At 48.6% G+C, this 10,793-nt stretch overlaps 1 protein-coding gene across 1 annotated transcript in view; it reads right to left on the minus strand.

Annotated features, from left to right (window-relative positions):
* Window positions 1–1,140: 1,140 nt before the first annotated feature.
* CTTNBP2NL (CTTNBP2 N-terminal like) overlaps window positions 1,141–10,793 on the minus strand; it is a 51,062-nt gene continuing 41,409 nt past the window's right edge. Inside the window, exons 4-6 of the mRNA XM_004689648.2 lie at window positions 9,933–10,163; window positions 6,575–6,682; window positions 1,141–5,334 (exon numbers count right to left, since the gene is read on the minus strand). Coding sequence (XP_004689705.1) covers window positions 3,859–5,334; window positions 6,575–6,682; window positions 9,933–10,163 — 1,815 coding nt within the window. The 3' untranslated portion in view covers window positions 1,141–3,858. The remainder of the gene's footprint in view (window positions 5,335–6,574; window positions 6,683–9,932; window positions 10,164–10,793) is intronic.

The raw sequence follows: 10,793 nt of genomic DNA on the forward strand, positions 1-10,793 counted from the left end.
TAGCTTCAGAGTGCTGCGCTCTAGCCCGTTGCGCCACCAGGGAGGGCCCCAAACCCTCATTTTAAACAGGCTTCTCAGGGTACTGAAGCGTCAGGTTTGAGAACCATGACCTACTGTTTTCCGTTTTACGCACTGGTCAGCACCACGCAGGTAGAGGGGGGCGGGCACGCAGGTCTTTCCAACGAGGTTGACAGCACCTAGATTGACCACTAGTCTCCCCAAGACAATGTTCATCATTTCCCTCTGACCCATCGTTATGAAGAAACAAATTTCAAGACATTTGAAGTTCTCTTTCAAGGACTAAGCGCTCTTTGTAAATCACACACGCAAACTGACAGGAAAACAGAAATACCCAGTGTTTGTTGAAATGATCATTCATTGGCTTAACTGCTGGAAACTAAAGCTATGTAAACAGTCACAGTGGGAACATCTTTTGTACATGAAAGGATTTCCAAGTGCTTTTGTCTGGCTACAACTTCCATTTGCTAACAGTGTAACAGGGCAGCCCTGGACCCGAGGCAAGGGCGCCAGGAGGCATTTGCGAAGTGAGAGAAGGCCGGTTGGGCTTCTTAAGCAACAGTAGAGCAACCAAGGTGTCCTCAGGGTCTTTGGGTACCGCAACGCCATCAACCAAAATTTGCATATAAACATTCATGGCGGTGGGGGGGAAGAGTGAGTCAGCCTGCTTTTCTTAAGATGCTTCAAAGGTCCAAAACCCCCACATGGTTCAAAATCACAAGCTGGGGCCCTCCCTGGTAGTGCACAGACGACATCTGACCGCCCGCTGCTCTCCTCAGCAGTGTATTCAGACAATAGACCTGTTCTGCTCCCCACTGTCTCTGGTGAATCTCCTCACCCCATCCACACCCCTATGGCCTGTGCCCCAGTTCTGTATGCATGAATAAATCTTTAACAAAATAAAATCAAACCACAGGCTGGATTATGGTGACAGCCGCTTCCAGTGCTAAGGTTCTAAGGAAGACCAGGTCCTGGCTCCTTCTGGGGTCTTGCCTGGATGGGTTATTGGCTTGATTTCTTTACAAATGTCCCCTCCAGCACCACCTGCTGCTGCCCAAGAAAACAGTGCTTGGGTGTTAATTCTTGCTTTGTACAAACAAGACTATTTCTTCCCCCATACGATGTGATTAACTTGTTTTAATGTATTCTGCTATAAAAATGGATGAAGACTTTTTGCATGGTACATGTGGCTTTACAAATGTTAACTAGTTAATGGTTGTGTTAGGTTGCACATCATTATAATCTGTTGTCCCGTAACAGAGTAACATAGCTTTCGTAACATGAGTTAATACCAAAATTGTGAATCATGGAACTCTTTACTTAGCACACACACAATCTACAGCAAACTTAAATACTAATCTATAATACCTAACTGGATTATTGGATCCATTGCAATATTGTGCTTATTTATCTCAGAAGATAGGCAACTAGCAAAAATACACATATTTTTTTTGCATTTCCCCACCCCCATATTACACTGTAAAAGAAATACATTATTCAGTGCACTTCCTAAGAAATAAACTTCCTTATAATCTCTCTCTATATATCTATGCCAAAACAAAGGAAGAGCACAATGCAACTTTTACGATTACCATTTAAAGCAAGAGAGGTAATGCTACTCTGGATTATAGCCAGTTTTCTTGTTTCGAAGGTTTAGCTATTTTATCAACACCGTTCAGCTGGCTACATGTGGAGTAGTTTAGTGTAAGACTGGTTTGGTTTAGGATCCCATCTTCAGCATGTTGGTAGATATCTCTGGAGCTAAGCAGAATTTGATTTATGTATTATGGAGACACCAGCACCCTCCTGTGATCTCTGTGAACCTATGTGATCTATGGAACCAACTTCAATCACCTGCCTTTCTCCCATCAACCCATGTTGGGATTAAGAGGAAAAATATTGAAATTACAGCAGGAGGCCTTCCCTACCCCTTATATGATTGCATTGCTGTGGACACATGACCACGTAGCCACGCTGCCTACGCTGGGCTGTGGACAGGGCTGTTTAGAAGCGGGGGGGGGGGGCATCCCCATATTCTAAGCGCTTGGTAGTAGCTTGTAAGTTGCAAAGCCTGGAGGCATTTATCCTCAGAGACTCACTCTGATGGAATGGGTTGGCAGGGCTGACATGACTTTGACAGTCTGTGCCAAAGGGAGAAGTTTCTAGAATGAAGGAGGTCGCAACTTGGCAGCTCATGAACTGTAGCCAGCTGCAGAAGTATTTGTTTAACCAGAAGTTTAAAATTTTTTGAATCAGTTCTTGACATTTAAAAATGGCATGTCTCTCATGAAAATTTGGGTTTCATAAAAATGTGAGAAGCCCCAGCCTGAGATTCCTGCACTGTGTCAAGCAGCAGGGCTGGACAGGGTGTGGCTCTTCTCTGTGGGGCTTGGGCATGACAAGCCTGTTGCAGCTTCTACCATGCCCGGCTGTCTTAATGCAGCTGAATTTCACTCACTTTTATGACCAGTGAGTTTTGTGATACTGGGAGTGTGTTTGTGTGTGTGTGGGGGGGGGCAGCAGGTGCTCCCAGGTGAAGGTGTGGGTGAGGGCGAGGTGGAGGGTCGGGGAATCTGGCCCTTCCTTTTTATGATGCTGAAGACCTGACTTTATTTGGAATTTGCACCCTCCCCATGGACAAAAGTCCTCTCTTGAATGACTGGGTCCCAAGCACATGTAGCTGCTTTAGTAGGTAATCTGAAGGTGCATTTCTACTCGTCCTTTATGCTCTATTGCAAACTCCAAAGATATAATCACACTAATATTTATGTGTTTAAGTGTATGTTAAACACGCAAAGGGTCGTGTATCTATACAGATATATTTATACTTCCACTTAGGCAAAAGTTAATTTGGTTCCACAGATATAGACACCAAGTGCTGGCAGCTTAGAGAGTAAGTATAAGTTTAGTAAAACCTATGTGATTCTGATTTATAATATTACAAGGAGAGTGAATTTTCTGTTATTGCTTTTTAGATTACAGAATAAAGATCTCATTCTGTTGCAAAACTTTTATACAGAATGAATAACCATTTCCTATTCAAGTAATAGCCATCGGAATCAGAGGTTCCTTACACAACAGCAGATGCCTGAAAACACTTTTTGAATGGAGATGTGATTTCACTCTATTCAAGAACTTACTCAGGAGACTCGGGGTGACAATTTTTCAAAAGTACAAGAAAATCAGCACCCCAACTGCTTCATGTTTAGGAGGGTTTCTCCAGGGTGCTAGAAAGCCCGATCTGGGGTGAGCGCGCTCCCCACCGTGACCTCTCCAGTGCTACTCACTCAGCCCTGTTTCTCAGCACAAGGCCTGGGTTAAAAAGAGGAGTCAAAGCAGTGTTGGTTTTTAACATTCAGGATTCACAGAGGATCTAATTTTCTGCAATAAAATGATCTGTTTTGTGTTTTTGCTGCAGAATCACATTCATATGGCAGTCTTATTTCAGGCACTTTTTAAACATGTTCATCTGGAATAAAAATCTGCACGAACCACTTCTGCATAATTCAGAAAGAGTATTGAGTGATTCTAGTCCCAAAATAGACAGCAAATCACCACCTGGTGCTCGACTAGCTTTCTCTATCGCTATGCGATGGCGACTGTCGAGCTCGAGATGTCTTTGAGGTGCCTTCTAGCTTTAGTACAAAGATGCGAGTCATAAAAACCCAAACGACTCAGTTTCTACTTAAAAAAAATACAAAAAGTTGAAATACACTCAATGTATTTTACAGATGGTTTCAGCTACTATCAAAATAAATAACATGATCTGACTCGACGGCTTGACTCTGAGCTCCCGGGTGAAGTCTGATGGAGTGTCAGGGGGCGCGCTCCCTCCGGGGACTAGCTGCTGGTTGGCAAAAGGATCTCAACGTCCTTGCCGTTGGCCACGACGACATTCGGCGAGCAGCTGCCTGCGAGGTCTTCGGTGGCGCTCAGCGACGACGCCTGGGAGTGAGTTTTGGTCAGGGGAGTGGCAGCGGGCGCGGACGGGGTGAGGCCAGGTTTTTTGGGCGGGATGGGTGGAGGGTTCCCCCTCTCAGCTCTGGGGATGGTAGGGGACTTGATCCCCGGAGACAGGGGGCTCAGAGGACTAGACACCTTCCCTGGAGTGGGCGAATGGCTGGTGTCGCTTCTCGGGTTGGCAGAGCTGGCCAGATTCCGATAGTCTGTGCCAAAGGGAGAGCTGTTGGGAGAGACGGGCTTGATGGGCCCTTGTTGGCTGGTGAATCTGGAGAGCACCTGAGTGACTGTGTTTCGGGCCAGCTGCTTGGCGGCAGAGTTGTCCATGAGGGTGGGGGACAGGTCCCTGGACGGAGGGCTCTGCAGGCCAGTGGCTTGCTGCTCCTGATCCGCTTGGGACTGGAACTTGTGCCGGGCGGCATGGAAGCGCTGGTTGAGCCCTACCTGGTAAGAGGACTGATAGCCAGGGCTGCTGGCGCAGGAGCCCAGTAAGCGCTTACTGAGCACCGGTGACGAGCTAGGGGAGGACGTGAGCGAGGACGAGGCGGTGCTGCTGGGGGAGAGAGAGCTCCCGCCGGAGGGGGCATGACTGGCCGCTGGGGCCGGGGTGTCCTGGCCCGCGGAACAGCCGCCGTTCTCCACGGCCTTGTCTTGGGCCACAGACTTCTCTCGTGGAGGCACTTGGTGTTCTACGCTGCTGCCTGCAGCCAGCTCCTTTGACGTCTGTATCTCTGGGTCAAAGTGGCCATTGGCTTTTGCATACGCAGAGGCGGGAGTGGCCGGGCCAGGCGGTGTGGAGGCCGGCCCCGAGGCTGTGCCGCCCCCGTGGGTTCTCTCTGCCTGCACACTCTCTGTTTGGCAAAACACAGACACGACCACGGGAGGCTCCGTCGCTGTGCCTTTGGCCACGGCCACCCGCTTCCTGGACGGCTCGCTGGGGCCGCGGTGCTGGTGAGAGGCCTCCAGGTCCTTGACGATCCTCTTCAGACTCTCCAGCTCCTCTTTCAGAGTTCTGGTCCGGTTCTCCTCCCGGTTCAGCTTTGCTCGCAGCTGCTCCCGTTCGATGTCAAACTCGGACAACTGCTTCTCCACCTGGGCCTCCATCTGCAAGCCTCGCCTCCTCTCCGCCGCCAGCTCCTCCTCCAGCTTGCTCACGCGGCTCTTCTCCTTCTCCAGTTTCAGGCTCAGCTCCCCTGCCTTCTGGCCCTCCTCGGCCGCCTTGCTGGTGGCCTTCTTGCACTCGAGCACCAGCATGGAGGAGAGCTGCTTGTGGCGGGAACGCTCCTCCTCCAGCTGACTGGACAGCTTCTTCTGCTCCTTTTCAAACTTCTTCACCTGGGACTTTTCAAATTCCAGCTAGAAAAAAATGCCAGCACACATCTTGATTAGAGTAAGGAAACAAAGACATGCACGGAAAGGCAAGCATGCAGCGGGATACTCTGGCCAACTGTCCCCCGCATGCCTCGGGGCTCAGAGCATCTTCCTGAAGGAGTCGCACACCTCACCCAGGGGCTGAATCTTCCTCTGCTGGTTTAGGAGACACCTGCAGTTCTTAAACTGTCTCAGAGTTAGCCGTTTAAGAATATGAACCATCCTTTGGTTTTAGGATCCTGGATTAGAACGAATTAAAACAGAAAGCGCTACAAACCATGAATGCTGCTGAAAACACAGCTTTAAAAATTTCAGTAATCATTCCATCTGGTCTTAGAAACAAACATAAATAGTTGCATCGTCTACACAAATGCAGTCTGTTTCAATCACCATCTCAACTCTATTTCAGCACAGAGATTGAGTGCGAGGGGGAGGGCTGAAAGAACCCTTCTAATCAAAAGTGCTCAAACCTGGAGACCTGTTAGTGGATGGGAGGAACAAAACTAGAAAGCCAAAACCACACCTGTTAAGAAGTGAAATCGAGGCCCTTGCTGGTGGCCTGTGGTTAAGTCTCAGCGCCATCACTACGTTTGATCCCCGCCAGGGAGTGACCCACAGGGCACAGCAGACCTCTCTTGTCTCACCTGCTGCTCCCCTCAGCAGTGGATTTCAGTAAAAACCTGCCTGTTCTGCTCCTCACTCTGTCTCTAGTGGATCCTCTTACCTTTGCACCACTGGCCTACGCCCCAGTTTTTCCAGGCCAAAAGAGAGGAAGCGTCACCGTAAGGGCAAAGGTCATGGCTGCTGTCAGGAGAATGCTATTCCAAGCATGTGTGCATGTGTGGCTATTGCCTGGGTTGTGAGGCAAAAAGGATGCTCGCCAGGCTTCAAGAACACCCGTGGACTTGAAGTTAGTGCTCCCTGAAGTATGCTAGTGACTGACCTATATCAAAAACAGACTTTATGACAACATAAATGTGCTAAACACAGAATACCCCACTTGTTCCTGAAGACTCACCATCTGCTGCTTCGGAAGTACGCGACAGGCAGGGGCCTAGCAAGCGAAGCCAGAAGCCTGTTAAAAATCTGGTTTAATCCGGTCGCCCCCAGACTTACTTGACCACAAAATCCTTTTTTTGAGCAACACTAATTAACATCCTGCAGAACAATCTTTGAGAAATGTGACTCTAGGTAAAGGCTGCCCAGAACCCCCCACCTGAATCACCTGTTGCGTCAGCCGCTCTCTCTCCTTCTCGAGCATGCAGGTGACGTCATCTCCTTCAGCTGTGTCCTGCGCATGCCGCTGCCTTTCCTCCTCAAGGTCAAGGATCACCTTTCATGAATTTAGAGGAAAAACAATCACTTCCAAATATCCACAAATCGCTAACAGTGTAATTAAATACTAAGTGCCTACGGAAGCATCTAAGATAGTTCTAGAAACAGATAAACCCCCTCGTCAGGGCCTCAGGGAGCAGCACACTGTCTAGCAGGGTGAAAGACACATGCTACGTTTGAGGAAATGGTGAAGGTGTCTGCTTTATTGAGATGTGCGCAAAGTGTAACAGACGGGGGCAACTAATTAGCTGCAGGGTTGAAAAGCTTCAGGCTCAATAGGTCCAGGAAGCCGCAGGACACTGGTGTAAGTGACGAAGGAAGACAGGACCACAGGAAGCGAAAGCTGACGGTGTCTCTGCAATGCTCAAGTCACCGGAGGTGCCCGAGAGAGAGCCTGAGAGCATAAACATTTCCAAGAGGCGACTTCCTAACTGCCTTGCTTAATCCATGTGCATTCTGCATACAGGCAATGCAGAGCAGACGCTCTTCACCCTGCACCCCGAAAGGCCCATGCCACTCCTGGTGTCAAAGGATTAAGCCCGATTTAAAGGAAACGATGAATTTAAGAGGCATTTCCAGCGGATCCTGCCTACAACTTCTTCCCGATGGCGATGACTTTCTCGGTGGGCTGTGCTCAGGCTGCAGGGAGCCTTAGCCAGATGGCAATGCAGAGCCCTGTCCTCCCAGAGGCCATTTCTCATGATTTTTCCTCATGAACAATTTTTATGAATGAGAAAAGAAATCTCCTGGGACATGAATTTCTCTTTAAATACGGAAATGAAAAAACAAACCAACCACATTTTCATGTACTTCCTTCCAGCTTTTAAAAAACAACTAATTTTTTCAATTTAATGGAAAGACAATGCAGATCATCTCCTCTCCCTTCTGGAAACCTCTAAAATTACAGAAGCAGAATGAAAAGAATAAAAACCCAGTAGGTGAAAAGTGTTAATAACGTTTGAAGGAGGGAAAGGCTGGAGGAGAGGTCACTATTATACGTGAGCACGTGGGGGAAGATAATGATTTCTGCGCCTCTAAGGTAAAGAGGTAACATAAGTGGCTAAAGCTGATAAAATGAGCAAGGCTATTCAGAAATGTGGATGTCAGCACGCAACAGATGGCTAAAAGATGTAAGAATATAGAGAACTCTACATATTTTTCATACTAAGCAGAGAAACCATGTCATTTTCTGTCCAAACCACCGCACTTCTGCCCACAGTTAGGAGCCCGCCGGGCAGCAGGTGGCAGCCGGGACTCACGCAACCGGACGAGCACACCCCGGGCTTGATCCTTTGACTCCAGGAGTGGCATGGGCCTTTCGGGGTGCAGGGTGAAGAGCGTCTGCTCTGCACTGCCTGTATGCAGAATGCACATGGATTAAGCAAGGCAGTTAGGAAGTCGCCTCTTGGAAATGTTTATGCTCTCAGGCTCTCTCTCGGGCACCTCCGGTGACTTGAGCATTGCAGAGACACCGTCAGCTTTCGCTTCCTGCGGTCCTGCGGTGAGTGAGTGCCTGACTCCTTACAAAGTCGCTTCCCCTTTGACAAACGCACACTCCACAGAAGGCTAAGAAAATCTAACACTCACAGAATCCTACATCAAAGTACAGTCTGGGGAGTTGTTGCCGAGGGAACGGCGGCTCAGGGGCCAGCTGCTGCTGCCTTCTCCCTACAACTCAAGCCAAACGGGAGGGAGGGGCTCTTGGGGTGCACACTGCACCTGGCCGCAAGGCCCCAGTGAGTTTGTGGGATTCCGAATCCCTTTTCTCCCTCGCCCCGCCCCTACGGCTGACAGCCATGCGCAGCGCCAGCCCACGCTGTTCCCACACACGCCGGCCCTCCCTGACTCGCTCCAGAAGCCGAAGGCTTGACTCAGAGATGTTGCGGGGATTTTCTTGAAGGACCCCCAGTGTTTTTTTTAGAGATTTTTTTTTATTATAAACTATTATAATAGTTTATTTTTACATCATTTTATGTCTTTTCCATCACAGTTGTAATCCCTGTGGACTTCCCACCACCAATTCACCCGTGTGCCATCACCACAGTCCCGTACACTACCTCCCTCCCCATTTTGACCCCACTCCCCACTCCACCCCCGTAAAATGTCTCTGGTATATAGTTGTTCATCATTATTATTTTTCTCCTCCTGGTGAAGGACCCCAAATTTTAGGCTACTAATGCTAAACCACAGACACCTTCAGATTACACATTCCAGACCAGAGATTAAACTTTCCTGGGTCTTGGAAAACTTTGAGAACTCCATTAAAGCTAAGAAAAAAAATCCATTTTTTATAAAAATGCATGCACTCTTGGCATTCTGTGTATTTTCGGGGGGAATCATGGTGTATCTGTGGCTGATCCACGGTTAATAACCTCCATTCTGGCCTTTCACTTGAACTGATGCAGGGAAAGAAAAGTCTTGGATGAAAAGACCTGAGCCATATGTCCAAGGTGTTTTAAGCAGGTGGCTCTCCAATGCAGGTAACCAGAAAAGCAAATGACAGTCCATTAAACTGCAGCTGCTAATCCAATTTTTTATGAAATGTTTCCAACAAAGTGCACTCACTTTTAGGGTATAACTATAAACCAATAATTAAAAAAAATGGCAGATTTTAGCTAACCACTTTTATAGGCCAAATCTGAGCAGTAAATGGCAAGTCGTGGAATAAAATCACAAGCACCAGGATTCCAATGAGATGAGGTAGGGAACACACAGGTTTGCCTTCCTAGGAGCTGCCAGGCCTGGAAACTCTCTCTCTTCCTGAGTGAGGGAGAACAGCTTTAAACAGCCTGAGGGACTGCTTAAGGTCTCCTGAGAAGCAAATGCAATGAAACTCACAACTAAGAATAAATCTACTGGCTGGCTTGTTTCTAGTCAGATACATTCTCTCATTTTCCCTCTCTCCCACAGCATTCCCCAAATACCTGTTAATCTATTTATCATTTGGGTAAATGACCAAACGTGCTCTGCTCAGGTACTAGCTTGGTCAAAGGCCAGCTGGTTGCCACAGTCTGTATGATCAAGAGCTGAAGAAACATACCAAGGGCCCTGGAGTGTCCACCAAGAAGAATGCCGTCTCAACCAGGGCACACTCCCTAAAGCTAACATCCGCAGTCACCTGCGTTTGTCTTCATGCTCCTTGGCAAGCTACTGGGTTTTCCGACATCTGAGCCCTCCTAGCCGCTGAATTCTGAAAACTGGCGGCTGCCAAGTGAGTCTGCGACGTTCTTTACCACGTCGCCGCCTACCTTGCGGTGCCCGCTCTCGGCAGCGGCCAGCTGAGCCAGCATGCGCTCCTGCATGTTCTTGCACTGCTTCATCACCACCTTGAGGATGGAGAGTGGGTTTGTGCAGACTGGCTGCTTTTCGCCGTCATTTTTCTCCTTCAGTGCCTCAAAGTCTCTCTGGAGAGCCATTAAAGGATCACTGATGTTGTATTTTCCATAGCGTTCTTCAATGAACGTATCTCTGTGTTGGGCCTGGAGAGAGGAAAAACAAGTACTTTGTTTTTAAAACTATCAAACAGGGGGATCTACTAGTAATTATAAATTAAAGGTGGTGCTGTGAATGGAACCTGTGAACTACAAGTCAGATCGGTCACGTAAATATAGAAAACATCAGGGGCCTCCGTAAGGCAGCTTTGTGTGACACTATCTGCAGAGGCCCCGGCCAGAGCTGACCCACACGGCGCAGCAGGCCTCTCCTGTCTCCCCACTGCTCCCCTCAGCAGTGTATTCAGTGGATCTGCCTATTCTGCTCCCATTCTGTCTCTGGTGAATCTTCCCACTCTTCTGGCCTGCACCCCAGCTCTTATATACACAAATAGATCTTTAAAATATATATAGAAAACGTGGCATGACAGAATAAGCGGACAAATAGACTGAACTAATCACGTCCTAGATGTTGCTAAGAAACCAGACCCGCAGCATAAGCATAAGCGGCGGGGGTATGGTGGGGGGGCCTGGAAAAGTGGCAGTTTTGGGCTCAGCCCCTGAAGCTGCTGGGGGACAGTGCCAGCGGTGGGGGGGGGGTGGGCATTTTACCGCTGCAGGTAGAGACCAGCAGTGCAGGCGCATGGCAGGGAGCCCCCACCACACCACCCGGGGTCG

This window comes from Condylura cristata, unplaced genomic scaffold (genome assembly GCF_000260355.1).
Source record: "Condylura cristata isolate star-nosed mole 26May11 unplaced genomic scaffold, ConCri1.0 scaffold00026, whole genome shotgun sequence".
In the NCBI taxonomy this organism is placed as follows: Eukaryota; Metazoa; Chordata; class Mammalia; order Eulipotyphla; family Talpidae; genus Condylura; species Condylura cristata.